General features: G+C 38.8%; 1 protein-coding gene and 1 long non-coding RNA gene across 2 annotated transcripts; one reads left to right on the plus strand and one right to left on the minus strand.

Moving 5' to 3' along the window:
* The first annotated feature begins 2327 nt into the window (after positions 1-2327).
* LOC106099028 (gastrula zinc finger protein XlCGF46.1) lies at positions 2328-14316 on the plus strand. Its single transcript, XM_013277474.3, has 2 exons — positions 2328-2813; positions 11368-14316. Exon 2 carries the CDS (start codon positions 11385-11387, stop codon positions 12789-12791), a length of 1407 nt encoding a protein of 468 aa, XP_013132928.1. The 5' UTR covers positions 2328-2813; positions 11368-11384; the 3' UTR covers positions 12792-14316.
* Positions 7665-9453, minus strand: LOC109196869 (uncharacterized). The gene is made up of 3 exons (XR_002058208.1): positions 9413-9453; positions 9001-9075; positions 7665-7703 (listed from the first exon to the last, which is right to left on the minus strand). It is a non-coding gene; the product is annotated as an uncharacterized LOC109196869 (long non-coding RNA).
* Positions 14317-16722: the final 2406 nt, after the last annotated feature.

The following is a 16722-nucleotide window of genomic DNA, read 5'->3' on the forward strand; positions in this document are numbered from 1 at the left end:
GGCATTATTGTTTCATTCTATTATAGAATCTTAAAAGAAAGAGGCAAAATTGTATTCCATTGTGCTTTATTAGCTGCTTCGGTAAAAAAAAACAACCCAAAAAACAATGCAAAAAACCCCCCAAAAAACTTTGCAAAACAACATACTGGAAAACAGTTATTCATCACTTGATTGCTTCAATACAACCCTTGGGCACATATATGCGGGACGTTTCGTGGCTGTTTTGATGTTGCTCTCTCTCTCTTAACTAGGGATGGGTATCGTATAGGTTTTATCCGATACTGGTGCCAAACCGGTACTTTTGAAACGGTGCTCAAACCGGTGCTTAAAAAATGGAGAACACAAAATTGGTCCAAAAACCTCTCATGTTCAGCTGGGTTTTTTATAAAAAGATAACAATGTTAGCCTTTTCTGCAGCTATAGGGCATATATGTTCTCACTCTTGGCTGGAAGCAGTGCTTAAACAATGGAAAAAACACAAACTTTGTCCAAAAACCTCTCATGTTTAACTGTTTTCCACTTTTTCTTTGGTCATTTTAGCCTTTTTGGCCAGGGTGAAGGGAGTATCTGCCATCAAACAAGAAGACAGCCGCATGTAACTACGACGGTGTTTGCTAGTTCACCTTACATGCATTAATGTAATAATGTGGTTAGCCTACTCAACGTTAATTACACACGAACAACATGAAGCTACTCACGCAGAGGAGAACGGCTGCTGCTGCCATCATCATCCGTCATCATTTCTGCTACGCTGACAGGGCTAGGGGCCAGGACTCTACTCTTTTGGGGGGATGTTGCTAACTCCAGGTCCGCTAACAGGCACCACACCCGCAGTAGATGTGCGCGGTGTGAGGTCTCGCAGCAAGCTAACAAACACGGCAAATTTCTCGGCTTTAAAAAAAAACGCTACGCGTCGCCAGGTGTTTCATCAGATTTGAGGTGTTACCTCCTTTGACAGTCTCACAGTATCACCTTAAAGCACTTGTTGCAGGGTGCTGAGTTTGCATCTTTTGCTGCGAAGTACAGCCAGACTTTTGACCGCTTCGCCTTGGGCATTTTTAATCTGTAGCTCTGCTCTAAAAGAACGTACGTACCTGGCCCCGCCTACTATCCTCGGAAACGTAAAATGATTGGCTAGAATTGGCTCGGAAAAAAAAAAGCACCGAAATAAAGCACCGAAATGTGCGCTGCTTTTCGGTCTGGTTACTACCGTTTATGTCAGATGGCACCGGACACCGGTACCCATCCCTACTCTTAACCGATCAAATGTTGCTGTGGTAGCAGCTTTAAACTCGGTATGACCCAGGTGGTACTAAACAAACATTATGGCCCTGATTTAACTCCATAGTGGTGCCCAGTCTGGATGGCATTCCTGCATTTTGTAGGCTGGTTTTCCTACAAAACACAACAAACATTAGCCCGCAAAGCCACAGTGAACAAAGCAACATAGCAACGAATTCAGTTCAAATCAATTTAAGACTTATTTGTAACCTACATCAACAATGTTATGATAACTACAACAGAAGACTTACCTTTGTGGAAATGCTTGGAGCAGACTAACATGTGAGCTGGAGTGTTCTGGGACATTATATTTGGTCTTCGAAGGGCTGCAATCGAAACCATCCGTCGGCTCTTTGTTACTTCGGAAACATGGCTTAAACAATTTCTCTTCCACAACGTAATCTGATAAAAACCGATCTCTTTACCCGTCGGCTTCCCGTGGCTGTCATGCGACCGGCTATTGCAGTTAATAATACAACAGCTTCTTGCCACTTTTTGTTTCTTTTTTATCGCTGTGTGACTGTTTTCATGTGAAAGCCTGCCTGCGCTAGTACCGCTTGCCACTCGTTCCCAGAATCCGTTTTACCTCTGAATGACGTCACATTTTCAATCTCTATATAACGGTGTACAGAAAGAGTTGAGCGCGCACGGGCAGAAATGTTGAGAGCGCAAGCAACATATTGCGAGCAAGCGCAAATGCAAAAACTGAGCGAGAGGGGCTGCTATTGTGTGTGTGTATGGATAATAGCAAACACTGAAATACATTTTTTGCATGCAGCAATGAATTTTGTTCACTCAAATTTAGCTTTTCTTCACTCAAAATAAATTTCTCCTCAAAATGCAACACTTGCACCTCCAATTTTTTTACGTGCGCTCCATTTTTTCTAACGTACGCTCAGAATAGTGGCACAAAAATAACGCCATAGCTGGAGTGGGACACAGCCATGGTGCAGGGAAATTAGACTTTTGTTTTCAACGAGACAGTAAAACATGTTTCATTGTTCTGTTCCAGTTGGTGGCGGTAATGCACCAGAAACTTTGTTTGCCAACCGCCATCACACAAAAAGAAGAAGTAATGCGCGTCCACAGAGCAGAAAGTAGGCTTAGAACACTGTGGATCGTGCTTTTATCTTCCACGGGGAGTTTTATATTTTTTTTCAAGTCGGCTAAAGCAAAGATCGTGTTGCTGTGCTGAGCTTCCTTACTGCTCGCCCTCTGGTCTCCGGCAGATCAAGTTTCTGTTTCTGATGCTTGATTGGAAAGATATACGCTCTCGTAGCTCACGCAGCTTGGTCTCTCTGCAAGGTATATCTACTTGGCCTCTCGGTGACAACGCCAAGTCATCCTGTCGGTCAGCTTGGAATAAATCACCTGTAAACAAAGAACTTGCCCTCGTGGTGATTGACGGGAGTAACATGCTGGGGAGTGGAGGTCAGTGAGCCTCACTGTCTCTACTAGTCCTAGTCCAACTGCAAAGCCCCGCTTGCCTTCTCCGCGCGTGGATCTTTAGTTTGGATCAGAGGGGATAGAGGGTGAGTACATTATAATTATATTGGTTGCCTAACTCTATAACTGTCTACAGGGTTTCTCTCTCTTAGCTAATTTTGTTTTCGTCTGTACGTTCTGTTCAGCCCCTGTCATTTTGTCTGACTGGAGCTTCCAGCAATTCAGGACCTTATTTATTTTAATCATGTGTGTTCAGCTATTTGTTTTCCTTCATGTGAAGTAGGGCTGCCAGGATTAGTCGACTAGTCATGATCGTCGACTAATCCAATTTAACAGTCGACGCCTCGTTTGAAGATTTGTAAGATCCCAAAAGACGCAGGAGTAAGTAGTAGGATTTAAGAGTGTAATAGCGGACTGAAACAGAAGATGGCAGCACTGCATGTACAAGGATGCCAGCTGCCGTTAAACCCAGAAGAAGAAGACGCTGTGTCCCAGAATTCATAGCGCGGCCCTGCTCAGTTTTCAACAATGGCAGCAGCTAGTTAGTTTTAATATTACTCTTATTATTCTTTCTGGTTCACAAAATAAACGTTTAGCATCTTGATGCATTCTCAATCATCCAGGAAAGTAAATCTCCAAAAGTTGAATCTGTTCATCTGGACGTAGCGTTTTGTGGGAGAAACGTTTCGTCACTCATCCAAGTGACTTCTTCAGTCTCAGCTGACTGCAGGTTTCCCCAAACCTTATAAACAGTACATTTGCATAATGACTGAAACCAGCCCACTGAAGGAACAATGGGCTGTGAGGTCAGTTCCTTAATCATAATTATGCAAATTCCCATGACCATTGATCAACAATCACTGACCAAAACCCACTGATCAAAGAACACTGATCAATGGCCATGAGTACCATGGTACTCATGGCCATTGATCAGTGTTCTTTGATGAGTACTCAGTGTTCTTTGATGAGTACTCATCAAAGAACACTGATCAATGGCCATGAGTACCATGGTACTCATGGCCATTGATCAGTGTTTCGTCACTTGGATGAGTGACGAAACGTTTCTCCCACAAAACGCTACGTCCAGATGAACAGATTCAACTTTTGGAAACGTTTAGCATATTTTCAGGCGAAAATGTAGCTGTGTAAACCTCAAATATCTGCTCAGTTTACCAAGACACCACATATTTTCAAAAGCGCTCGGACGTTTTCGGAGACGTCTGTTACCTTTTTTTCAGTATTGTATTTGTTCCTGAGTAAATCGGTTAGGCTGAGATTAAAGTTATCGTTTTTACACAGCTGAATAAACTTCAAGCAGACAACTGATTATCTTAAGTTTGACATGCTTGAGAATATACTCCGGTGTCCTGTTATATTTTAGATAGCAAGGAGCAGACGACGGAGTTTATTAAACTTCACCGAAACAATCTGCAAATTTCATTAAAATTTTATGAACTATTATCTTGTCTTTATTTTCAGTTAGCACAGCTGTAAGCTAATGATAGTTATATAAGAGCAGATGTATGCTGGTGCAATAAGCTGTACGTTTTACGTCCAATGGATGCATGATCTGATTAGTCGACTAATCGCAAAAATAATCGATTGTGGCAGCCCTAATATGTAGATGGTGTACTGAGTATTATGATTTTATAAGGTGGATAGAATACGACAGAATCCACAATTAATAACAGAATCACCAACCAGTAATGTTGTTACTAGAGGAAGGGCGATATGACCAAAAATATTAATCACGACATCCATTTGAAAATTTGCAATAACGATATAACTGACGATATAACTGACACTAGACAAAATACTTTACAACTCCACAACTTTATTAGTGCAAAAAAAAAATCTATGTATTTTCACTTAAACAAGCAGCTGTTTTTTATGTGCATTAAAGTTACATAAAAATTTAACAGTGCAAATGCAAATTCCTTGCTGACATTTTAACCAAAAGGCATTTCCAGTGGAAATTGGCCAACATATCCTCAGCATAACCATGTAGAATATCCACAAAACTTAAAAAGAGGTTATACACACACAATACGGTAATATTATGTTGAAGCACAGTATGTATCACTCTGCGAGGCTCCTGCCTACGATAGCCGTAATGCTCCGACAATCCATCAAGCGGTGCGGGTTCGTAGCTTAGCAAAGTCATACTAAAACATTTGACAGATTTTCGAGCGCCGTGTACCACATAAAATCGTTTCGAGGTCAGTAAACACAACCAGAATTCATACATAAGGCACACGGGATTATAAGGGGCACTGTCGATTATCAGAAAAATCAAAGGATTTATTTTAAGTGTGCCGTATTTTCCAAAAAACCACTGTAATAACGACGGCCCGGTAGCATGCGCTACCAAAAATAGTGCTTTGTTGTGTATCTAATGGACGAAAGCTAAACCAGTTCCACACTACGAAGTTGCAGCATTTTTACAAACTTATTCTGGTTCATCCGTTTCACTCAACAATGGGCCATGTGTGTATGAAAACAAAGGAACTGCGCACATGCGTTTTACCCATATTCTATCACGATATTTCATTTTCTTATCGTTGCCTAACATTGTACCGGTATTACCGTGAACGGTATAATATGGCCCAGCCCTAACTACAAGTAATAAAATCATTGCTGAGCATCTGTGCTTTCAATGCAGTGACTGGTAGAGTAATTACTGTTTCATGTCTGTGGGTGGCAGTGGGTAGTGCAATATCACCTTGGTAAATAGAACTTTCTATTTTGCAAGGCACTGCCAGAAAAAACAAGAGGAGAGGACATTTTTCGGGTTACATCCGAATATCTTGAACAAGGAGGAGTTAAGTGGGATAACTGCATAAGTGTCTGCACTGATGGAGCAGCAGCCATGATCGAGCACACCAAAGGTTTCGTTAGCAGAGTGAAAGCGATACATGCATGTTATTGTTACGCACTGTTTTCTGCACCGTGAGGCGCTCGTTGCGAAGACTTTAGCAGCAGATCTAGCTCCTGTGTTGGATGATGTCGTGCGCATGGTAAACTTAGTCAAGAAAAGACCTCTGAAAAGCCGCATATTTGCATCTCTGTGCGAGGAAATGGGAAGCATACAGCCTTACTAACTTGCCATTATATGTGTTTATAAGTATTGTACTTATAAACAGTACATTTGCATAATGTACTGTTGGGGAAACCTGCAGTCAGCTGAGACTGAAGAAGTCACTTGGATGAGTGACGAAACGTTTCTCCCACAAAACGCTACGTCCAGATGAACAGATTCAACTTTTGGAGATTTACTTTCCTGGATGATTGAGAATGCATCAAGATCCTTTAATTGTCATTTTTACTTGGGAAAACCCTTTCAGCTAAATTAAAATAATCTATTGTTTAAACTCTTGTCCTAGTTCAGTTTACTTGGGTTTTTTTAGTTAATTCAAATACTTTAGTAGTTCTTTTAACTTAGGAATCTATTTTAGCTTAACTAACATAATCTGTTAGCTAAGTTGATTTAAGTTTATTAATTACCTGAGCTCCTTAAGGTAGCTGAGTGAACTCGTAAATCAGTTTCATTTTAATTATCAGAGTTGATTGACTGGATGTAAAGAAAAATGTGTATTAAACATCTTAAGTATTTTCTTTTTAGCTTTCCAACATCCATTTCAGCAAAACTATCTGTTAGGTTCATCTTAGATCTCAGGTTTAAATATCTACATTCCTTTAAATTAATTTTCTGTTGTTTACAGAAAAAAAATAAAAACCCACAGATTCCATTAAAGTCTATCTGATCATTTCATGCAGAAAGTTTGTTTAAAGAACATGACAAAACAATTACTCATGAGCACCCAACATTCACTATTTATTGTGCCATCTTAGTCATCTGAGAAACAGAAAAATCAGTGACATAGCTCATCAGGCTCACAATCCATCAAAACTCAAAGGTTGCTTCCTGTGAAACAAATTTGAACTTGGTCTTGAGCCCAGTTTGGGTGAAGATTAAATTCTGACCAATACTCTAGGAGCAGTAGTGATTCTTGTGAATTGTGGACAGCTGGTCAACAGAACCCTCACCATGGCATGAGCTTATCAGACTTTCAACAGGATGAGATAAAAACTGCTGTGTTAAAAGTAACAACATAAAGTCTGCATTAATGTAATGTATCAACGGGACACTTGCTATTTTAGAAAAGTTATTCTTTACATTTGCAAAATTTTTAAACTTCATTGTGCTCAGTCACACCTGTTAGCATAAAACTTGAAATATTAAAATAGTACAAAACCTTTGATAAGTGACAGTAAAGATCAGTTTATAACAACTAAGACATCAAACTCTTGTATTTGTCTTCACTTACAATTGCAACAAATTCCACAGAACCAATTTCTCTGAAAATGAGTGCATGCTTCTGAAACATTTGATAAGATGGATATTTCAGAAACATTAGTTTGAGTCTGCTCAATTGCAAAACAAAGGAAAAACTAATGACTTGCATGAGATAAGCATCTGCAGAGTCCACCATTATATTGTTGTTCACATAAGTTTCTTAAACCATGAACAAATGAGTAATTGTCTAATCTGGAATGTAAAGTGTAGTCATTTAGTGACATACAAAAGTGAGAATATCAAAAAACAAACAGTAAAATAAAAACTGTCCTTAACGCTAAGGCAATTGTATGCTGTGAGCATACAATTACAGTTCTGCATGGCTTTCTGCAAGAGTCTGTTTCTTAGACCATGCACTAGTGAGATGCACTGCCTTCCACCAGTGTTCATTAGGATGTTCTGAATGACTTCAAAGATGTCCTTAAGTTCCTTTGGATAGTCTCTGTTGAAGGCAAAAAGAAGGCCCATCAGCATGGAAATGGCACTTGAGACATCCCTCAGATTAGACAGGATTACTGCCGCCTCAAGGACAACAAACACATCGATGATGTCTTCTTCTTTCACCATCACAATGCCAACTTTCATCCTCTTAGGATGACGTGTCTTCAATACCTGTCGGCTATAAAATACAAAAAAAATAAATAAAAAAAATTACACAATTACAATTACACAATATCCCTTGTGCTTAAGAATTCATGTCTTTCCAAAGAAGAGCCATACTGATGCCTTGGATGATGGTGATTGGCTTTGGGTAACACTTATTAGTTGTTAAAGTTTTTTCAGAATGAGATATGCACCCCCATGTTACAAATCCATTTCTTGCTTTAAACAAAGACCATGTTCATAAATAACTGAGCATGTCTTCAATTGCAGAATTCAGACAACATTTTCAATTTAAATGGTAAATGGCCTGTATTTGTATAGCGCTTTACTAGTACCCTAAGGACTCCAAAGCACTTTACACATTCAGTCATTCACACACACGGGTGGATGATTGAATCATGGCTCAAGAGTTGACAGTTCGTCTTATAATCGGAAGGTTGCCGGTTTGAGCCCCGGCTCCGACAGTCTCGGTCGTTGTGTCCTTGGGCAAGACACTTCACCTGTTGCCTACTGGTGGTGGTCAGAGGGCCCGATGGCGCCAGTGTCCGGCAGCCTCGCCTCTGTCAGTGCGCCCCAGGGTGGCTGTAGCTACAGTGTAGCTTGCCATCACCAGTGTGTGTGAATTTAAATTTACTTATGCTAAATATTGGCTGTGCTCCAAACCAAATGTGGCTGAGAATACATGAAATGTGCAAACTGCAGCTACACTACAGGATCAGATTGTGGCTCCATAGACAATGCTTCTTTAATCAGTAAGAGTTTATTTTTTCCCCTTATATTAACAGCATGAAAAAAGAACATATACACATGGCTGAACAGGTTGCATAATTGGCACTGAATATCAACATCCACCTTTACCCAGCTGCCCAATGACTCTGGGCCAGTAACCTTTAATTGCTTACCCAGTCTACACAGTCTCTTTTCCAGGGTCCACATTTCACCAAAGTATTGCCCCCCACAGCTGTAGCAGCCACTGCAGGCCCTTAAATATCCCAATATCTCTGCCATTACAATATATAATGTGAGAAATCAAACGTAAAGCTGAAGTGAACAGTACAGCAGCGAAATGTCAAAGACCCTGGTGAAGACATGAATAAACATAAGACCCTAATAATATCAATCCTAGCTTGCCAGTTAGTATCTCTGAAACCTAGACCAAATCCGGTGTCAAAGATCTTGTAATAATACATTTGGTGAGGAAAAAGTACACATGTTATCATGTGGCATCTATTGTTTCATAGATGCCACATGTTTAATTTAAAATCCACTGTGGTGCTGTCATTATTAAATTTACTAAAAGAAACAATGCTAACTTTCAGTCTTGAACGTGTGTAAGGGCTCTTCCTTTAGAAAATGAGGCCCTCTGTCCTCTTCCTTTGTGTAGGGCTCTGGTCAAAGAAGTCAAAAACAAAACAAAAACATTTTTTAAACAGTGTTTATGAAGCATGTAGACAGCTCCAAATTCACAGCTTTTTGATACATAATTCCATCAATATATGATTATCATTGGAGATTTTGAATCAGGCTTATCAGGACATTCAAGTAGAATATGATATCCAACCTACCACCAATATACACAGATTCTGTAAAAGTTACCACACTAAATGTCCAGTTGTGAAATATGATGACAGACTTTACTTATCAGCTATCTTTCAATGAGTTCATCAGTTGAACTGGATAACCTAAAACTTAAACAAGGATTAGATTTCGCAGTTGAACACTTACATCATCATCTAATCATTTTATGAGCCTAGTTAGCCCTCCTATGCCACTCTTGATTTTGTACAGCTCCACGAACCTCTCCATAATGGTCAAGCACAGCAAAAAGGAACCCTTTCAGGTCAACAGATGTAAGACGGGCAAATTCTGCTTCAACCTGAGCAATAGAAGAAGAGGGGTGGAGAGTACAGGCAGAATTTAAAAAAAAATGCTTTGAGACCCAAATTTAAGTAAACGATCATCTGAGGCCCATTACAGAAAACACAAACACACAAAAGCAAACAAACAAAAAGATGCACTTTACCTCCCTTTCAGCGAACAAGGAAGTTCAGAGAACAATAAGCTCTGTCTTGAAATCTTTTAAAGTAGAATGATTGTGAAAATGACTTATGTGATGTAAAACTTTAGTAAATGTGCGATTAAAAGAACACTGAGTAAAAGGACAAGTAACAATGTCCTTATTCCTCAGATGTTTACCTTGATGAGCAATACTGTTTTAGTCCAGCTGCTAAGGTTATTATCGTTAACGAAATAACGAAAACTAGAAGTGAAAAAACATTTTCGTTAACGGAAATAAAAATAAAAATAAAAACAAAAAAAGGAAAACTAACTAAAACTGTAATGATCGTTCACAAAACTAACTAAAATTAACTGAATTTATAGCAAAAATGTGTTTAGTTTTCATTGATGCGTGCGTGTCATACAATAGTCAAGGGTGAAAAAGAAGTTTAGTTTCCAGGTTTTTTTTTCTTGCTGTGTCTCATTATGCCAGCAGGTGGCAGTACGTTAGTCGAGTCGACTGTGTTGCTGCTCCGTCCCCGCGCAGAATCATGTCAGGAAAAGTCTGGAGAAAGCGCCAGAGTCCAATTTGGGATTACTTTGAATATGACTGTGTTTTGGATAAAGCAAGTGTCTTGTGGTGGAAAGAGACAAATTATGAGGGACATTTCTAAAGGGAAAAAAAATCCCACAAACCTTAAAGTGCACTTGAAAAGCTCACACAAGAAGGCTAACCTAGCCTAGCTTACCTGGAGAAGGTAAGGGAGCACGCCCAACCCTCATCCCCAGAAACAGAAGCTAACACCAGGCAAGGCAGCGTGATGCATCCCGAGACAACAGGACTGGGATATCTACATAACTGTGTGAGTCAATTGCCTTAACACCCGGTGCTGCAAGAGTTAATAGTCTCATTGGGGCCAAGATATACATTTTATAGTTGCCTGGTATCAATGGTTGTTCATCTGCCTTTATTTATTTATTTATTTATTTAAAAAACCCATAGGTGGGAATGTGAGTTGTCTGTCTCTGCGTGTTAGCCCTGCGACAGACAGGCGACCTGTCCAGGGTGCAGGGTATGGTAGCTGGAATAGCAACATACCCAAGGATAAGCAGAAGAGAATGACTGATATGATGAAACTGGGATTTTGTTACACTTAATTATTGCAAACACAACTAAAACTATAACTGAAACTAATCAAAACTAAACTGAAACTAATGATTTTCAAAAAAATAAAAACTAAACTAAACTAGCAAACAATTGGTAAAAACTAATTAAAACTAGTTAGTTTTAAAAAATTGAAGTCAAAACGAAATAAAAATAAAAACTAATGAAAATTGCAAAACTATTAAAACCCTGCCAACTCCCTCATTAAAGTTACACAACAGGCTTTTTACATTAAAGCCAGCAAGTCCATTACATACTCCCTTTATATATATATATATATATATATATATATATATATATATATATATATATATATATATATATATATATATATATATGTATGTGTGTGTGTGTGTGTGTATGTATATGTGTGTGTGTGTATACATAATTCTTTTTTATTTTATTTTTTTTTACTCATGGGGATGCGCATGATCTGAATTATGCAATGTATCATAATCTGTACACTTTGTAGGTTTCGTAGTTGCATAACCACTGTTTTGGTTCTTTGTCATTATAGGCAAAAAGGGGGAAAGCATGGTGAAACCTCGGCACATTGATGACCTCAACAAAAACCACCCAACACCAGCTAATACAGATGAGCCAGTTGTGATCCCGATGGAAAAGACTTTTACTACTTTGAAGCAACCCAGAAGATGTCGGCGCACTGACACTGGGGACAGGTTTACCTGTGATCAGTGTGAAAAGTCTTTTACTCAGAAAAACAGCTTAAAAAAACATCAGCTCATCCACACTGGAGTTAAAGCATTCAGCTGTGATCAGTGTGGAAAGTCTTTTACTTACATGAAGGCTTTGAAACGTCATCAACTCATCCACACTGGTATTAAACGATTTGTCTGTGATCATTGTGGAAAGGCTTTTACTTATAAGTGTGCCTTAAAAAAACATCAGCGCATTCACACTGGTGCTAAACCATTTGTCTGTGATCAGTGTGGAAAGACTTTTGCTCACGTGGATAGTTTAAAAACTCATGGCCTCATCCACACTGGTGTTAAACCATTTATCTGTGACCAGTGTGGAAATGCTTTTGCTCGTAAGGAGAGTTTAAAAAGTCATCGACTCATCCACGCTGGAATTAAATCATTTGTCTGCAATCAGTGTGGAATGGCTTTTACTCTTAATAGCAGCTTAAAACAACATCAGCTCACCCACACTGGCATTAAACCATTCAGCTGTGATCAGTGTGGAAAGGCTTTTTCTCATAATTGCAGCTTTAAAAGACATCAGCTCATCCACACTGGATTTAAACCATTTAGTTGTGATCAATGTGGAATGGCTTTTACTCTTAATGGCAGCTTAAAAAAACATCAGCTCACCCACACTGGATTTAAAGCATTTAGCTGTGATCTGTGTGGAAAGTCTTTTACTCAGGATGGCAGCTTAAAAAAACATCAGCTCATCCACACTGGATTTAAAGCATTCAGCTGTGATCAGTGTGGAAAGTGTTTTACTCAGAATGGCAACTTAAAAAAACATCAGCTCACCCACACTAGAGTCAAAGCATTCAGCTGTGATCAGTGTGGAAAGTGTTTTGCTCAGAATGGCACCTTAAAAAGACATCAGCTCACCCACTCTGGAGTTAAACCATTCAACTGTGATCAGTGTGGGAATTCTTTTAGTCACAGGAGTTCCTTAAAAGAACATCAGCTCGTCCACAATGGCACTAAACTATTTGTCTGTGGTCAATGTGGAAAGGCTTTTACTTACATGAGGGGTTTAAAAACTCATCAGCTCGTCCACACTGGTGTTAAACCGTTTGTCTGTGATCTTTGTGGAAAGGCTTTTGCTGACATTTGGGTTTTAAAAAAACATAAACTCATTCACACTGGTGCTAAACCATTTGTCTGTGGTCAGTGTGGAAAGGCTTTCGGTCGCATGGATACTTTAAAACATCATGAACTAATCCACACTGAAGTTAAATAGTTTTTATATGGTCAGTGCTGAAAGGTTTTTACTTGTGTCAATATATTTAAAAAGCATCAGATTATTCATACTGGAATTAAAGCGTTTGTCATCAGTACAACAGCATCTTAAATTTGCATAAACTTATCTATGCTGGAGTTAAACACTGTCGTTGTGCAGTGTGGACATTCTTTTGCTAGGTTTTATCATCTAAAAGAAAAATCCCAATCTCGCCAACTATTAAACCACTGAAATATGAGGAGTATGGAAAGTCTTTTATCCATAACACAAACTTATTGTGGATCAGCAAACCCATACTGTGTGTCCTTTTGGAGACAGTGAGAAGCACAGAGGATCTGAACAAATCTGCTGAATGCTAGGTCAAACTTCCAAAGCTTGAGATCAGGCTTCACAGAATTCAGCTTTAATAATTGTCATCAGAGGCAAGAAAGAATACATGTGTGTAAATGAGAGGGAAACAGGTGTAACAGTGGTCAAAGGATGCTTGGCAAAGGATGATGAAGATGGAGCTACCAGGCAGAATGAAAAGGTCTTGCGACTTTTCCCTTTGCCATAAAAAAAAATGTTTTAGTAGGATGTACATATTGACTGTAACAGTACTTAAATCTGTAAGTATTCTAACATGAATTGCTTGCAGTGAAGGATAGGAAGGTTAACAATTAGAAAAAGTGCTGTAGCTTTATTCTTGCTGTAGTATGTAGTTTCTCCACGTGGTGGAACATCTCCTTTTAGTAATGAGGTGGAGTTGTATGTGTTTGCTAACTGTCTGTCAGAGCTTCCCAAATTTTTAAATGTCCATCTATCCCATTGAATAATGAAAATGAAAAACATGCCTTTCTGAGGCTGGCAGCCAGCATGTAAAAAGACTTACTTTGAATTGTTCATATTACTTTCTTACATGTTCTAATTTTTAATCAAACTGTTTAATAAAGAGCAGCAGAGGCCTTTCAGAAACTCCTGATTGTTGTTTCATAAATCTAATGGCTCTTTACTAGAAACCTGAATTAAAGTCATTATTAAGAGGCCACTGATGCACCAAGGCTTAGAAATCTATGCACACATAATGAACCAAGTCGTTCAGTAAAGATCGAATTGAGGAAAAGGTTGTCATGTTAATATAATGCAAAAAATGTTGACTTTATCTGTTCTGTGCAAACATCTGTGATCTTGCAGACCAAACATTATTACCATCATGTGATCACAAAGAGAAGCAAAACGTCTGCACAGATTACGTTCTTGGTCAATCTGAAAGGCCTGTTGATGTTTATTTGGAGATAATTAGTGAAGTAAATGATGTGCTGTTTCTGTTGTAACTTGCCCATGTGAAATGTCTTTTAAATGGTCTCTGTTGTCTTAAAAATGATGTGAGTCAGTTTTGCTGCATGAAGAGAAAATGAAATCTGTAATTTTTATGTTGTATTACAAATATTATTGTATTTCATCAATTTGTGTCATTTTAACTGGGAAGTATGTGTAAAATTAAGTGTATCCTATAAGTATTTAGATATATAAAAGATATGATGTATCTTTCTTATTTTCTGTAAACTTACTTATACATTACTTAAAAGTTATCTCAGTATAGTAATTTCTTTGTTCTCTGTAAGAAAATGACTTTCTATCCCTTTATCTATTCTCCCACTGAAAACGCTACATGCAGATGAACATAATCAACATTTGGGGATCCCTTTATTCTAGTGTACCTACCATTAAGTATTTGTGGATAAATATAATTATATGCAATTTCAAACAAGAATTGAAATTGCATATAATTACAGTGGAATTACACCATTTATCACAGGACCACACACAACCCCACACATGCATTTCAAATCCCCTGTAACTGTATCGTCATGTGCCATGTGTGGTAAAACACATTATTGTAGTGTACTGTTAGGGTTCAAATATTAAGGAGGGATATAGGAGGAATCCAAATAACAACACTGATCCGGCCGGATGGAGTCAAACGATGATTTTAATGAACACGCGTGGGGAGATGTACACTGCACAACATCAGCTCAGCCCGTCCTCAAATGCACTCAGTTTCACCTCTCCCCTCTCCAGCTAAAACTTGTAACCTATCCCCCAGACAGAAGGCCAGCACGTACACAACTGAAACTATATGTGTAATATATTGAATAAATGTTTTAATCAAATGGCCCTACTTTAAGCTTAATAAAAAGATATAAACGAATAAAAGATAATAATGAATAACCGGGGGCCCGTTCTTCGTACCTCGCTAAGTAAGTTAGCCGGATTTGAATGTTGACGATTTCGCGTGATCTTGGATCGTTCGGTTCTCCGAAGCTCATCTGGGACTTGCTGTCATAGCAACAGATCCGTAAGCGTAAACCTGCTCGGGAGCAGGCTTACTTTATGTAAACAGGATTAGATCGCGGCCACTCAGGTATGTCCGCTGCAGTTATATGAAAGCAAGAGCGATATTTCACCACTGTTTTACCATAAATAAATATTATCAATGTAACTAAAGATAATGCAGCATTTGATTCTTTTATTGATTTCATACAGATACATACAGGTCATTTCCGAAAAAAAGGGAAATGTACTATTAATCATTCTATTACATGTAGTAGATCATGTCAGATGTAATTCATATTTTAGAGTAGTAATAGTAAATTACTACGTGCAATCAAGATGAGAGACCATGACTATAAAAGCGAAGGTGGATTTGGGAAGTCTGTCGCAGCCATGTCCTGTCCGTTTGTACGCGAGCAAGGAAGGTGCAAGATTGATAAGGAGAGTTTACAGAATTTAGCGTATATTGCGGGATAGACAGGATCCTTTAGCTCAGCGCGACGGTGTGCTCATAGAGAGATATCGATTCTCCCGTGAGGGTATTATTTACTTTCTTCCTCTCTCTCTCTCTCTCTCTCTCTCCCTATATATATATATATAAATATATATATATATATATATATATATATATATATATACTTATTGTACTGTATATACTTACTCCCGACTTACTGTGCATGCTTCAGTCACCCCTTGCATGGGAACAGGTAAAAGTGATGGAGTGTTATGTCAAACTACACACAAAAACCCCCACAATCTCAATAAATGTCACAGTACAAAAAGGGGTGTGACGAGGGGGTGCAGGACCACCACCTGTCTTTATTTGCTCTGCCCTTTTCTTGGTTGCTGTTATAAACAAACAAACAGATTATTCCAGGGTCTCTTGTCATAGACTAAAAGCAATATAAGTGATAAATATTACCATTCTGTGGAATATTCTTATATTTCACTTTTACTTGTTCCCATGTTCTAGTGGGTCCTGTTGTGGCTCTAATGTGAAAGAGGATATGATGTAATATAATATAATGTGGTATAATATAATATCACATGATATAATGTAATATCATGGATCACTTACGAGTTTAATTTGTCAGCAACTTTCTGCCAGCCCTCTCTCCTTGCTTTTGCAGCCTTTGCAGTGTTCCCCTGCGTTTTAATTAAACTCTGAAACTCCTGATATCCCTCAATCAAGAGTTCTTGGTCTGCTGCCGTGAAATACTGTGCGCGCTCCTTCGACATCTTCGCCGACCAATCACAGGGTTGCCGATCAATGTTTCTACTATCGATGCGTAGCCCCTTTTAAGCCACCCAGTGATCTCAGATTACTTCATCCAGCTATACTAATCGTCAACAACAGGTGTGTTCGGAGAACCGGATTAGCGAGCTCAAAGTTGGCGCGATGATTTGATCTTGGATGTGTCATTTGATCTTGGATGTAGTAAGCGAGGTACGAAGAACGGGCCCCGGGTTCTTCAAATAGCATCATCCAAACAGCTCCTCAAAATAGCAACCAAAAAATGCACCCTTTACAGAGGAACCAAGACATTTTAAAAGTCTACTTCCTGATGTATTCTGAGTCATCTGTTACCAAGCAAACTGAATAGATTCATGCCCTTTC

Source organism: Oreochromis niloticus, linkage group LG3 (genome assembly GCF_001858045.2).
Source record: "Oreochromis niloticus isolate F11D_XX linkage group LG3, O_niloticus_UMD_NMBU, whole genome shotgun sequence".
Taxonomy (NCBI): Eukaryota; Metazoa; Chordata; class Actinopteri; order Cichliformes; family Cichlidae; genus Oreochromis; species Oreochromis niloticus.